The sequence below is a fragment of the Styela clava genome, chromosome 12, assembly GCF_964204865.1.
Source record: "Styela clava chromosome 12, kaStyClav1.hap1.2, whole genome shotgun sequence".
In the NCBI taxonomy this organism is placed as follows: domain Eukaryota; kingdom Metazoa; phylum Chordata; class Ascidiacea; order Stolidobranchia; family Styelidae; genus Styela; species Styela clava.
The window spans coordinates 7863247-7878463 of NC_135261.1; the positions used below are offsets into that span (position 1 = coordinate 7863247).

Sequence of the window (15217 nt, forward strand, 5' to 3'; positions counted from 1 at the left end):
TTGACATCATACATAAATGAGGCTTGTTTGTAGCTTTGATTGTAAATTCGATTTGCAAATCAGCTCCCGACTCCAAGCGAGACTGATTTGAGACACATTACTTTGATTCTCAAATTTGAGTTGTAAATTTAAAAGTTAACTAAATGCCTTTTAGTTAAATTCCCATTTCTGTATTATGAACTACGACTCCGACGACTGGAAGTCAGAAGTTTACACACCTCGCTGGTTAAAATATGACTCCAGCTCCGGCAGCTCACTCATTGAGTCTGATATATTTTGGGTTCGTTGTTAGCTTCACAGACAGACCAGCAGACAGAGGTTGATTATTGTCGTTTTGCTTGTCCAGGCTTCGGAAAATACTTTCTACATTGCTGTGCCTTGTTGTTAGAGATAAGAATGACGACTTCGCAGCTGTTGCCACTTGGTGAGTACCGTTACCTATTCAAGTATTCCTTGGAACTTTAAGTTAGACGGCATTTGTGAGAGTCTGAGAGTGGTGTGCGATCAAGATGAAAGACGGCTTAATGACGTGGTGGTTAATGCCCTCTCTCCCGGTTAAGTTGCCTCTTCATGTGAATTATGCAAAAGATAGACAGTTATTCGTTTTAATGGGGTCTTACTACTTACTGAATACAGCGCGAAACACCGCAAAGAGCGCAAAACGGCGCGAAACAGCGCAAAACATAGAAAAACAGCGCGAAACAGAAGGAAACCAGCGCAAAACGGAGGGAAACAGCGCAAAACAGAAGACGCAGTCATTACCACCTCCTGCCACAAAAGTACCACGGCGCCTCTCGTCATGGTTTTATGGCGCTAATTCCGGTATATTTACAAGGTTATGTACCGGATTATAGGTCATCATACGAAATTTTATCTACCTTTTTGGTGCTCCAGAAGTATGTGCAGCAATATGTCGCACAACCTGAATCCACTACACACACACACACATACTATTTTCAGGTTGTGCGCCATCTTGGTGCACATACTTCTGGAGGTCCCTTTTTACCTAACCCTAAAGCCAACCATATCCATATGGAAAATGTTCTAAATTATGGTACCCAAAATGTGTCACCAGCAGGGGCAGACCTGCCATTACAGCATTACTGGCTACATACGTTGGTTTGTGTTTTTAATTTGCTGGTGCCCAACAAGGTGCCCCAAACTCATTGCAAAATTTTTTTCTGCTTAACACTGTTTCACTCTGTTTTGCGCTCTTTCGCACTGTTTTGCGCTGTTTCCCCATTGTTTTGCGCTGTTTCCCTCTGTTTTGCGCGGTTTCGCGCTGTTTTGCGCTCTTTGCGGTGTTTCGCGCTGTATTCAGTAAGTAGTAAGACCGTTTTTAATGTTATGGAGCATGTAAAATTATTTTCTTGAATGTTTGGTTGATGAAACAATAAAGTGTAATTAGATGAACCACTCTAAACCAGTAAACAAATTCTTTCAATCTTTGAGCAAAGCAGTTCCAAAACTTTTTGTTTGGAAAAAATGCTGCTTTTAAACTCAATTTTGTGATTGGTTATGTTTGTAAACATGTACGCCTATGTAATAGACTGAATAGAAGTGAAAGATACGGTAACTCTTTTCCTCATCTCTACCTGATTTTGTTTTAAAATGCTGAAAAAATCACTCCTGTTTCTGTGTTCACTAAACTCTTTCAGCAGACAAATCAAATATTCAATCATATTTTAGTTATGTAGAGTCTATAACACAATTTTGTTAATTTTGTGGAGAACTCAGCAACTCACACATTTCGGTAAACTCTGCTTCAGCACATATTCATGCTCACAAGATTTTAAATCTGCAAACCCACGTACAGACGTAGGATAATCCAGTAATCAGAGTGATGATGGCAATAATTTTAACACTTCCAAAAAACAGCTTAACTTGTTTCAGAACTCGTGGACAAATGCATTGGGTCCAAGATTCACATCATCATGAAGAGTGAAAAAGAAATTGTTGGAACCTTACTTGGTTTCGACGACTTTGTCAGTATCCTTCACAATAATACATTACGCAATTCCATCTTCTTACACATGCCTTACATTGATTTCAATCTTGGTTTTGATTCAAGACCCAAACAATCTAATTACTGAATTATTTCACAACATGTGTGGTTATATGTAGGATTACACTATTACAGATTATGGGAGGTCAAACTAAAAAAAAAAGTATAAATCTTTCGCACAGGTTGACGCTTTTCAAATAGAATTTGATATTTTAACACAACTGGTATAGACTTAGAAATGGCTATTCAATCATGCTATATATCTTATGCACATGGATCAGTAGTATATATCTGAATACTGTATGTAATGCCCAAAATGTGCACTGCATCTACAAAAGAAAAGGCAAATACTTGTATATAGTAGGCCTATATTGTTTTTATAACGAAACTATGCTAAGCTCTATCTATCATTTCGCAGTCTGAATAAACCGTTTTTTCACTACATAAAATGAGGTCAAGTAAGTTTGTCATTAACTTTGGAGTCCCTAACCGCTGTTTTTGTAAATACAAGTTCATGCATCTGAAACGAACAACTGCAGAACTGATTAAATATTCCCATATCCGACATATACTGGTAAGCAGATAAGAGACTGTAATTTGCAATATATTTAAGCTATTATATCGGCATTCCTCTCCATCAGGATAAGTATGGTAATCCTATCCTGAATCAATGGAATCTCTTTTTGATTCAGATTTAATCTTCATACAGAAAGTTTTCGATGTTGCATGGTATGCGAATGTTATTTTCCATTTAGTTATCATAGTTTGGTAATAGTATTATATTTTCCCACATTATACAATTCGAAATTTTCCTATCATTAGTGTAAAACAGATATGGTTTTAGAAGATGTGACTGAATTTGAATCAACACCTGAAGGAAGAAGAATTACTAAACTTGATCAAATATTATTAAATGGAAATAATATAACAATGGTAAGAGTAGACATCTTGCTTTGGTTAACTTAATATGTAACAAATTTGATGTGATTCAATACAATAGTCTGTGTTGATGAATGGTTGCTGGATTTTGATAATGATGGTAATTAAAGTAAAATTTCCAACAGAAACCAAAAGGGCATTTTGTTTTCATATGCCTAAGTTTTTATGGTCTAAGCCAGGGGTGTGCAACCTTTAGTACATAAGGGCCAGATACAAATAACTTAGTGAAACCGCAGGCCGCACTGTTATTTTACATATGCTTTCTTGTAGTTGCAGGCACGAAAATTATGGGGTTTAATTGGTTATTAAACAATTATTGGCAATTAATTGGTTATTGATCTTGTGACATGCGTTGATCGCCTTGCCTGAGCTAACTGTTAGGGCAATTTGCCGCCATGGTTTTGCGTTTCTTTGTATATTAAACCACTTTCCTTTTCCGCAATGCCCAATCTAGCAATCAGTGTAGTTTTTCATGGCTTGGTCTTAAAAGCTTTCATGGCTTCATGAGTATGCAATCGTCGACTATCGTCGCAAATTTATTACATTCCACTCCCCACATTATCTTTGAATGAGATTGTATTGGTCATTATCAACGTAAGTGTTAAAAGTACAACAGCCCGAAAGTTCAATACTATCGTGTATTTTGTTTAAGTTTGGCCCAAGCCTCATTTAACTGGGCTTGTGTTTTTGTTTGCGTGCTGGTGGGCAGGCACATGAGATACTTCTCATGTTTTAAACTTTTTTATAGGTTTTGCTTGCCCTCCAGAATTCTCCATTTTTAATTTATGTTTGTTATGGAGTTTTCAAAATAAACTATCTATCTATCAATTAACGTCATATGCATAGTTAATGAATTGGACTCAGGAATAGGCTAAGCAACGCAAGGGGATTGGAATTACCCACACAACCCAAATTAAACTAATTTAAAAACATGTTTTGCGGGCACAATTTTTCCTTGTGGGCCGCATTCGGCCCGCAGGTTGCACACCCCTGGTCCAAGCCATCTAAACTGTAAATTTACTAAAACCTGGAATTGGATTCAAAATTCTCGAGTCAAAATTAATCTTTGGTAACTCAAGTTTGCAGTCTGGTACAAATATTACCAGACTCTGTAGTCATGGTGGTGGGATTTGTGGTCAACAAATTAGACGACACCCTGTTGCAGGGTTTTGCAAACTTTTTGGACCGGGAACCACTATTTGTGGATCTTAGTGATGATGCACCCCATCCTATGCTGTATCAGTTTCTGTGCAAAACCGACGATAAATGATAATGTTTCATTCACAACACAACAATACAAACAACATTAATGCGATGGATGTGTTTGCTTTTCACTACATAATTTATCGATTCTCGGAGACTTTGAGACTACAAATTTGTGACAAGCAAACTCGTAGAAGAGACTTTACGGGAACTCTCGGCTTTTGTGCATTCATCACAGACCCCAGTTTGGGAAACCCCGCCCTGTTGCATATGTGCATTAGCGGTGTAATATTTTATATGTAGTACCCACACGTTTCTCTGTTTCCAATTCTACCCTCTTTTGCTACATCATGTTTGTACGCTATAATAAGAAATTTGATATAATATCACCAAATGTAACTTGTATTTAAAATTCTCAGCTGGTTCCAGGAGGAGAAGGGCCTGAAGTGTGACGATAACTCTTTTAATTCTCTTGTTTCATTCAACTATTAGCTTAGAAAAAGCTATCATATGCTGACAAATGTCAATGGCTCAATCCAGTGCTGCCTACAAAAGCTTCCTTGTCAAGCATGGACTATTTCTAATTTATTTTATATATCTTACTCTCAAACTTTGGTTGTTTTAAGAACTTGGATTATGTTTGAAACTGTCTGGGATTGATACTATGTCATCAAATTTGTGTCAAAACGGGGATTTATTTTGAGGAAATGCTACTACTACTAATATTTAGGTGTCTTGGGATGTGGATATGATAGGATTTACAGATTTATCCAGGGAGAGGAAAGTCAATAATACGGCTTGATCGTTAAGCCGTAACCGACCAGCGGTTGCATGAACCTCCCTATCGCGGCAGGGAGCTTCATAGGCGTGAACTGGGTGGCGCAGTGAATCACCCTACGGCGGCAAGGAGTCTAGAAACCTTCTCGCACATAATTATCGCCAATCGATTCGATCCTGTGAATTCAGACAGGGTAATCAGAGGTGCGGCGACCTGCGCATTCCTCGTGCGTAGCACGATGCTACATCGTCGTGAAAGTATTGTTCGTAAGAGGGAGAGTCGCATGGAATATATGTTGAAGTGTGGTACTTTTAGTCTCACTTCATTAAATACCTCTTGTTCCGGCGTAGTTTCCCCATGGCGATAGCTGGTATACTTTCAGAATATGGTAGTGCTTTTTATACGCTGACGACAATAGCGTTATTAACAATACTATATTTAGATTGTCGGAAATGGCGACAGTAAATTCACTGTTTGATGCGTACAATAGCTTATTTATCAAAAACACAAGTAAAAACCATGTACGACGATTAAATTTTGCACATCTCAAATATATACATCACAAGTCAAGCTTTCTGAATATTGCAGTAATTGGTTTGTAAGAGTAACTGGAATATAATCCGAATAAAATGAAAACGACATTTTCATAAGGAAAGATTTGGCGATGCATTTCTACTTGGACATTCGATTTCTTAACATCGAAACAAATGGAAGATTTTTTGTTCCAATGGAACGTTCAGCGGTGTTAAAGTAGTAGCACTAATGCTGGAACCAACAAAATCATTAAAGTAATTGAAATATACATCTCGTAAAACATTCCTTGTACTTTTGGGTCGCTTTTAAATCTCTGTGCCCAAATGTTTCCTCTCTTATTGATGTGCGGAAAAGGTAAATTTGGTTTGTCAAGCTTTAAAAAGTCGCACAAAGGAGTCCATCCATCTTTTACGCTGCATACCAAAGTTCTATCTTTCGGTGCATTCTAAATAACAAGTGAAAACTTGACCGGAGCCGATCGTATTGTAAAATTCTACAAAATTGACTCAATAAATAGAAAACAAAGATTATATTTTTGATTGCAATGGGACCTTCGGTATTTGTTAGTAAATTGATATCCCTGGTGAAGTCATTAAATGACCTATGACCAGATCACATGACACGTACCCGATGACCTGATGTTAGCACTTCAAATCTATAACCTGTCTTGTCAAAATTTGGCTGATTTAGAGCAAATAATGGTCTTGATGGCTAGCCAAATATTACAATATTTTCAAACAATTCTGAGGAAAACGTAAAACCGATGATGTAAGAGCTAACAAATATCTTCCATACGTATCACGATTGGTATCGCACATTTGTCAAGTTTTTTTTATTACTGGACAATATGGAATACAAATATCGTCCTATTCTATGAATTGGGCGTTTACCGACTTTCGTAACCTATTGCAACTTCCGCATTCGATGATGCAAAAAGAGCTGTCGCGGTTGACGCCTAAGATTTCTCGGCCTGAACTGAAGTTGGAACAGGTCAAAGGTTATAAATGTCAGCAATCTCAGTCGTTTACTATATTCAACAGTCAACATGATAAATTTATTTTTATACCTGTAGAATATCTTTGTTGTGCCTCCTGAAAGCATTCAACATTAGTCGATCTTCCAACTTCAAGTATCGTTTACGGGGAGAAAGATATTCTGACCACGTTGGTCGATACGATGGATCAACATGTTTTTTCACTTAAAAAAAGGTTTGTACCTGGTGCATGATCACGCTTAACAAATTTTTCGAACAAATGAATGAATATAAAACGTTTTAACGTGTATTTTATGGCGAGCGGTCGCCACCAGGCTTGCCATTCACATAAAAAAAAAATCACGACGTTCATAAACTCAGCAATGCCGTCTCAAGAATCACCGAATCCGAATCCCGTGAGGGATAGTTATGTGCGAGAGAATTGCTGTATCTTTACAAAGACCACGTAGTCAAGCGCAGAGAAAGATCTATCATTTTTATGCGCGCCTAAAACGTATATTTGGTCACTTTATTATTTTTTTTATGAGAATTGTGTTGAACATATCTAATATATGATTGAATATTTTACATATTGTATTTATTATTAATGTTTTATTGTTTCTTATTTTAAATGCTATGTATATGAATCAATAAATTCATTTTATCTTTTTACGTTTTTTACTATGTTACGCAGTATCTGGCTCTATTGTTACGCATAATACATATCATACGAGCACTGTTGTGACATTTTGTCACACCACACTATTATATTTCAAATTAAATTAAACAGAATCGTGACATTTATTAAAATAATTATTAATGAATATTATTTCGAACATTATTGGAAAAATTGTCTCCATTAGTCTGGACAAACTCAAGCTACTCACGACAGTTATTGATAAATGCAATCCACTGTTTTGCTTTGGGTGAAAATACTGACAATGGAAACGATAATACACCCTGATTCACAACATCGACCTGGTGTTTCCAGCTGTCTAACCATCTTTCTTCGTCCCGGGTGAAAAATATCAACTGAAAATTAGAAATTTTGAGATTGGATTATAAGTCAATAACTTAGCATAAGCACAAAGCACTCCATAGAAAGTGAATTGTGTTAATTAATGCAACGCAAGCCATACAGCGGAAACGGAAACCATTACTGCGACAACCTGTCACATGTGGCACGAAGTGTAAAGTATGACACAAGTGTAATATGTCTAACAAACTGCTGGCATCATAGTATCAGCTCAGTGATCACAACTATCAACTGCATGTAAGATGGCGAAGCACGATAACCATAACTGTAGTTTAGAAGTATTGGACATAATGAACTATTGCAATTTGGTATTTGTCACTTGCTATTGCTATCCACCTTCAAACTATAATATTGCATTGACCTATTTTGAAAAAAACTTGAATTTTTACCCAATATTGGACTTGATACGAGGGCTGGGCACTTCGATTCGAATAGTAAATTATTTAAATCGGTTCAGAGCAAATTTCCGAATCGCCGCCATCTTGTTTTTTTTTCCTTTCCGCCAATGGTTTTTCAATGCAATTCTGACATATGACTATTTTCTGTAGTGAGTTATTGACAAATAAGTGTTTTTCATTGTTTGTGAACGCTCAGCAATCTGTCTTAGTGATGTATTTCTATGTTTTCAGTAATTCATTGGTTACAGAACCAATTACAATAAAAAAGTCGCATACAATTACATATCTCTCATTGACTCCCTAAATATTCGAGATTCGATTCGAAAAAAATATTCGATTCGATTCTGAAATCATCAAGCATTCGAAAAAGTCCATCCCTACCTGACACAGGCTTTGATTTTTCATGATTTTGGTTGTAGTGTTTAAACTTTAATTTTAGGTATTCAATTTTCTATTACCTTCAAATCTGGAAAGGCTTCGAGAAATTCTCTCCAGTAAAAGTACACGGGTATGCCACTTATTACATCATATTTGTTATACATTCTCCTCAAATCACTTGGAATTGCCTTCCCATCGAAAATCTTATTCCACTCATTCCCAAAAGTGAAACAGGATAAGGTAGGATCAGCAACTTTGAACCCCAATTGCCGAAGAGCTTCATCGGCCGTCTTGCTCCCGGTTTTACTGAATCCACATATTAGGATTTTCATCTCAATTATTCTATATATTATATTCACTGTTTCTGCGAATGAGGTAAATAATTTGCACGAAAATTCCCATCTGCGTTAGACGCACAGTCTTTCCCTAATCCTTGCACTCTTGCTGCTTTGCTACTACTTACTACTAGCTAGATTGGAGAAAAGTCTGATTCTTCACATTGACTGAAAATATTCCAACGTTACTGCACTGAAACGATCTTTAAAGGAAACGACAAGTCAATTTTTTTTCTCATACGTGCACGTGACAAAACTACTATTTCAACCGAAACAGTTCATGCAAACTACCTACTTAAAGTCAACGATTTGAACTTCGAAAATGATCGCTGGTGAAATAGCAAACAATGATGAGTCAAACGTTTCAACTCACAAAGTTCGTTTTATTCAATTGTGATAAATATATACGGGTATATATTTCTTGTTACATGCTGAGAGCGATACTTAAATATATGGACACGAAAACCAATACAAAGTAGTACGGCAATCTTTCACAGTAGTCTGCCGGTACCGCAGTCTTCACGACTTCACCAAACCACCAGAAAGCAACCAACGCGAACAATTTTTAATTTTGGTGACGCCATCGCAGACAAAAAAACGAACCCTATAATGCCCACAGATTCTTTTGAAATAAACGAAAGTAATGGCTATTAGCAACAATAATATTCGTCACCACTGAAAATTTCAAAGCAATTGGTCCAGTAATTAAAGAGAAAGGCGACCTTTCAGAACATATCCACAATGACAAAAAAGAGTAAAAGAATGCCACCATCAACAACATATATAATAACATAACGATCCATAGGTACACTTCGTATGGTCTGAAGTTCTCATGTTCTTCGGTACTCCCGAAGTGTGTGAACCAAGATGGCTGACACCGGAACGTAGTATGTGTACCAGGTTAGGGTTAGGCCATAATTTTATTCCAATTTTCTCTATTTTAGTTCTATTACGAGTTCGAGGACTAGTCAAGTGACTATCATAGTATTTGTACTCGAAATTATGGCCTAACTCTAACATGGTACAGATACTACCTTCCGGTGTCCGCCATCTTGGTTCACATTCTACTGGAGTACCAAATATCCTACAATAATAGTAGTAATATTTTTATTGTACGTTAAAGTACATAAAATATACTTGTTTTCAAAATGTAGAAGTTAATGCGCATCCATATCAGTTCAAAAGACATAAATAAAACGTGAAAAGGGGCATTCCTAGGTAATTTAGTAACGATTTTCTAAAATATCCCATTGGGGGTGGACATATTTTTATTGTACATTAAATTTACTTGTTTTTAGAATGTGAACAAATAGAATATAGAATGCCCCGAGCATTCAGCCTACCTTGCGTAATGATGAATTCGGCCCTGGTTACGGCTTGTTCTTCGATCTTTCGAGCAACCTCGCTGCTTATCTGAGACTGATGCTACCGATTCGCGACCTCCATGCCATTATAATTGAGCCTGGTTATTTTTTTTTTATTTAAATTCAGAAATTATCATCGCCTAAATACAATAACAAGTATAACAGCATAATTCAAAAACAAAAAACACAAGGTTCTTCTGTCTATTTGTTGCTTACAATTACCTTATATATAGCAAATATAATGAATATATATTGCTAATTTGTAGACCGTCTCAGACTTGCAAGTCACCCGTTCACCCTTCCAGCGCCAATGCCCAATCTCTATTTGATTTTGGATCTCCGCTCTAGGAGACCCTTATTATCAGGTCGCCTTTTAAATTTGTCTGTATGTATGGCTTGCTGTAGCGTCTGAAGGCTGGACAGTTCTGAATGAAATTTCTCAAGTGGGTTATCCTATCCCCCTAGTATTGTGGGTTTCAGTGACAATCCGAATTAGTGTTTCGTTTCCATGGCAGCAGCAAAAATACGCGCCGATTGTTGAAAAACTTCGAATTTAGTCGTATTTTTCGCCAATTTATCGTAAACCCGAAAATCAAAATTCCGAGAACGCTAACCCCTGCTGAATAAACTACTCTTTCGAACAACTACTCTTTCGTCCTCCATCACCGCGGTACACCATAAATTGGGGAAGCCTTATGGATTTTAAGTAATCTTATTTCGATTATTAGCTTCAGTATATCACTCACGCGTGAATGTCACGTAACGCGCAGTGCCTAAAACAAACTGTCAGTTTCGGTAACCCGCTCACTTAATCACGCTGCCGTTTTAGATACGCAAGTTCCTATGGATAGACAATAACTTTATTTCATCATGCAAGAAATCACAACACAAATTCAAAATAGGAAAAAATAATTATGCGTTACAGTAACTGGAAGTCGCGAAGGACCAGAAATGGTCATCATAAATCTGCGACACCAAGATTAAAAACGAGTCAATAATAAAAATTGAAATAAATAAATGAAAGCAATAAACACGAAGAGAAACTTATCCATTCAATAATTAACCAACAGGATTGATATTAATCATCATATATGATTTGGGAGAGAAAGTAAAAATAAAAGTCGGGAAAATCCAATTGATATACAGCAATATTAAAAATAATAATCCACCATATCATTCAGCTGTGCTCATGTTAGTCGTTGGCTGTGCTTCTGTACATTTGCAGCGATTAAATTTTCATCTATTGTCATATGCAACATTAAATCGAGCGATCATTATATTTGATGAGAAAAATTAAATTAAGCAACCTCCATGTACGAATTCTAATGCACAATTTATACATACTCCATGTACAACTTTTAGGGCGAAAATAGAATTTTGCCCAGAAAATGGAAGTTGGCCCAAGGTCGTTTATTTCATTTTTTGGTACCCGTGTACTTGATTGAGTTTTGTGTTCTTGCAGTAGAATATCTGGGCACAAAATAGTTTTCACGCGCAGAAGATCGGGTGTAATATGTGTGGGTGTTACACTGATTAGTGAAATCTTTATCGAATGCTTCAGGTAGGGATTTATTTTGGTGTTGATGCATTAGTTTTGCAATTTCAAAATTGAATAAGTCTGTCAATTTCAGAATGTCGAGTGTCGAATAAAGCTGATTAATCTTAGTTCTAGGTACTGCATTGAAAAGAGATCTAGCAATTCGGTTTTGTGAAACATTAATTTGTCCTAAATATTTTTGTGCAGCAGCTCCCCATGCTAAAATTCTATAATCTATATTGAACATAAGATTGAAAAATTGAGGTGAAAAATACACAGAGCGCATAGTTGACGTAGATATGTATTGTTCGAGCTTATAGAATGTAGGTGATGCCGACTGCTCTGGTTATTTTTTTCACTACGTTCTCAATATTTTTGTCCCATTTAAGACCAGAATCAATAAAAATTCTTAGGTATTTGTATGATAGCACATTTTCTAATTTGGTACCATCAATTTTTATTGGCAAGTCATGGTTTATCTGACGCTTTTGGAAGTAAATATCATAGATTTTGATTTTTCAATATTAATTATCAGTTTATCTGAAACCATCCAATCACGTACCTTCACCATTTCATAGTTTACATTATTCTCTAAAGTTGGAATTGATTCAAGACTGGAAAGAAGACCGGTGTCGTCGGCGAATAGTTTCGTTAAAAGGTTTGAGCAGTTGGTGAGATCATTAATATATATTAAAAAAAAGATTGGGCCTAAACATGATCCCTGTGGACGCCGCAAACTATTGGTAAAGTTTTAGATGTTACTTCGCCAATTTTTACAAATTGTACTCGGTTTGTTAGGTAGCTCTTTAAAAGTGATTGGGCGGGTCCACGAAATCCATAATTAAATAGTTTGTAAAGCAAAATTTTGTGGTCAACTGTATCAAACGCTTTCTTTAAATCAATGAAAACAGAACAAACAATCTCATTATTTTCTAATTTGTCACAGATGTATGACATCATTACTAAAATAGCATGGTTTGTTGAATGGTTTCCCCTAAATCCAAATTGAGACTTATTTAATATATTATGTTTATTGATAAATTTCATCATTCTTTCGTATATTAGTTTTTCAAAAAGTATGTTTAAACAAGAAAGAATAGAAATTGGTCTGTAGTTAGATATTATTTTATTATCACCAGATTTTAAAATTGGTGTTACTGGAGCAATTTTGAATACTGAAGATTACATACCCTACTGTATTGACGCATTAAACAAAATCATAAGGACCGGCGATGGTAACGACCGGATGTTAACTGATAGCCTGAGTGAAGGCCTCAACTATCAGCGGAGATCCTGGGCGTCTACCGGCTTGTATTCATAGATTTCCACAACACACAGAAACAGAATACAGTCGTAAAACTTTATCAAGACTAGCTTGACATTGAAAGATATTTTACGCTATATATATAGTATACTTAATAGAATAGCGAATAATATTGAATAGGTGATGTCCTTAAAACAGAAACTCTCATTATTTTAATATTAATCAGTGCCTAAAGGTCTTAAGAATATAAATTTTAATTTGATAGTGACAGGACGCAATTTGTTATGTTCCTAAAAGTGGTGTAATTTGATTCCTACGAAAGTCTTTGTTTGATTTTGGGAAAAATTAACTTTGTTTTTGTAATTTTAACTGAAATGAGTTAAAACTGGGTTGTTTATGCTATAACCTAACTAATTGACAGTACATTCATAACATAACAACATTTGGACATTCTTAAATATATACTTCCAATTTTATGTGATTGATTTTCAGGCATCTCAGTGCATACTTGGTACACACGCTTTACGGAAGTCGTGATACGCATATCTCGGTCAGGATTCTCAATGCAGGATGCATTTTGACAGCTATTGTGAAAATTAATGTCTATATTGATGATACGGAATTCAAAGATATGGTTAAGCTAGAAAGCATAAAGATTGCATCAGTACGCTTTCCAGGATGTGATGATACAGTTAAACAATTTTAACTTTGGTACCATGATGTTTGTTGATATCTTTCGATTTTGGCTCAGTTATTTAGAACAGGGGTGTCAAACTTTATGCCGCCCCAAAAAACTTCCAATGCGGCCCGCGAACACGTAACAATAATTGTGTTATTTTGTAATTTTTTTTTTTATTTATATGTAATTCCCTTTTTTAATCTTTCGAAGTGAAATTGATTATTCACACAGAAAACGACAATTTACTGAAAGTATTTTGAAAAATTAAAAGTTTCTTGTTTTCAATTTGGACCAATTATGAATACACCTCAAAGCTAGCAAAAGAATACTTGTGAAAAACTTAAGGGATTAAATGAAACGCAAATTACACGAAGAATGTGGCATCTTTGAAGAAAAATGGGAGTTGCAATATTTCTGCATTTATCTAAATTATAAGGCACACTGTTTAATTTGTCACATTTCCATCAGTACTATGAAAGAATACAATATAAGTAGACATTATCAGAATAAGCTCAGCAGTCAATATGACAAATTTAAAGATCAACTTCGAACAGAAAATATTTATGTGTTTGTATATTATTATTATAATTATACAACTACCTAGTTACTAAAAATCAATATCAATCGGAAAAGTCTGTAGTTTATTTGTTTACTGGGTTATACATGAAATAATAAACATAACATTTTTGCATTACTGAAATTAATCAAATATTCTCAACGATCCAAATTAACCCATGATCATATGACCTCGTTAATTAAGTTGGTACTGTAAAATCATTTCAGCCTGATATTAGTAAGCTGGTGGCACAAAAGATATGCCAAACGTCAGGACATATGTAATAAAAAACATTGTCTGTAATATATTTGTGAATTTTAGGTCTATATATTTAAATTAAGTCACTTTTAGTTTAAGTATTATTGTTTCCTTATCAAAACTTTGTTCAAAAATGTTTTGGGTAGTTGCACATTTATTTATAATTTTGCAGTAAGTTGCAATAATAGTGAAATGCAAGAATCAATATGTAAATGGCATTGGAAATTTAAGAAAATAACAACTTCATTCGGATGTTTAATTACATCACAATATATGTCACGGACTACACCTATCTAAAAATATGCTCCTAATATACATTATCAAAACAAAAACTGTTTGCGGCCCTTTTCACAATCCCGAAAATGCAATGCGGCTCTGGAAAACCCACGAGTTTGACACCCTTAATTTAATACGTTCGTTAAATTAACCCGAGGCTCTGTGCAGTCATTTAAATTATGCTGGTTTTTAAAAATGCGTTATTTTGTGGCAATTTTGTTCGTACAACTTTGATTCCTGCTCATTGTGACAATCTATCACTTTTGTACGACTTTTGTCAACTTGGTTACAAGGTTGCTGATACTACCGAGAACTGCTTTGTTTTGGGGAATGACTGGGTAAGCATTCTAGATGGAAATGCCCTGACCAGTGATTTTAAAAGAATGTATCAACAAAACGATGATTGACGTTCCTGAGATAGTTTCCTGAAGGGTGTTCATGGGAGTTTTTGCGGATTTGAATTATTTTATGCTAAATACGATCGGAAGATTATCAAGAAAGCAATGCTCAAATATATGGACAAAAAGGTCTGCATCAGTAGCAGTCAGGCCCCAGCTGAGAAAACTGTGATGGTATAAAGTGTTCCCATTCATCACAAAAACAGTTCTCTCGAACTCCTTGAATGAAATTTGGACTCCATAGAAATCGGAAGACTTTGAATACATTTCATAGACTTCTATAGTTAACTACTGGAAATTTAAAAT

The 15217-nt window shown here is 35.5% G+C and overlaps 2 protein-coding genes across 2 annotated transcripts; one reads left to right on the forward strand and one right to left on the reverse strand.

The window, feature by feature from the left end:
* Window positions 1-251: 251 nt before the first annotated feature.
* On the forward strand, window positions 252-4838 carry LOC120329408 (U6 snRNA-associated Sm-like protein LSm5). The gene is made up of 4 exons (XM_039396014.2): window positions 252-424; window positions 1894-1989; window positions 2838-2938; window positions 4567-4838. Exons 1-4 carry the CDS (start codon window positions 397-399, stop codon window positions 4597-4599), a joined length of 258 nt encoding a protein of 85 aa, XP_039251948.1. The 5' UTR covers window positions 252-396; the 3' UTR covers window positions 4600-4838.
* Window positions 4839-5340: 502 nt separating this feature from the next.
* On the reverse strand, window positions 5341-10578 carry LOC120329407 (uncharacterized). The gene is made up of 6 exons (XM_078118711.1): window positions 10166-10578; window positions 9923-10083; window positions 8325-8747; window positions 7320-7464; window positions 6526-6656; window positions 5341-5904 (listed from the first exon to the last, which is right to left on the reverse strand). The coding sequence occupies exons 3-6, from the start codon at window positions 8574-8576 to the stop codon at window positions 5671-5673; spliced, it is 762 nt and encodes a 253-aa protein (XP_077974837.1). The 5' UTR covers window positions 8577-8747; window positions 9923-10083; window positions 10166-10578; the 3' UTR covers window positions 5341-5670.
* Window positions 10579-15217: the final 4639 nt, after the last annotated feature.

What these genes read in the sequence shown, in the direction of transcription:
- LOC120329407 (XM_078118711.1), bottom strand. Translation starts at nt 8,576, where the DNA reads ATGAAAATCCTAATATGTGGATTCAGTAAAACCGGGAGCAAGACGGCC. An exon ending in TGCATTTATCAATAACTGTC is followed by an intron (nt 6,657 to 7,319) that starts GTGAGTAGCTTG and finishes CCTTTTTTTAAG; the next exon opens with TGAAAAAACATGTTGATCCA. An exon ending in ACAACAAAGATATTCTACAG is followed by an intron (nt 5,905 to 6,525) that starts GTATAAAAATAA and finishes CTTGTTATTTAG; the next exon opens with AATGCACCGAAAGATAGAAC.
- LOC120329408 (XM_039396014.2), top strand. Translation starts at nt 397, where the DNA reads ATGACGACTTCGCAGCTGTTGCCACTTG. An exon ending in TTCGCAGCTGTTGCCACTTG is followed by an intron (nt 425 to 1,893) that starts GTGAGTACCGTT and finishes AACTTGTTTCAG; the next exon opens with AACTCGTGGACAAATGCATT. An exon ending in ATGGAAATAATATAACAATG is followed by an intron (nt 2,939 to 4,566) that starts GTAAGAGTAGAC and finishes TAAAATTCTCAG; the next exon opens with CTGGTTCCAGGAGGAGAAGG.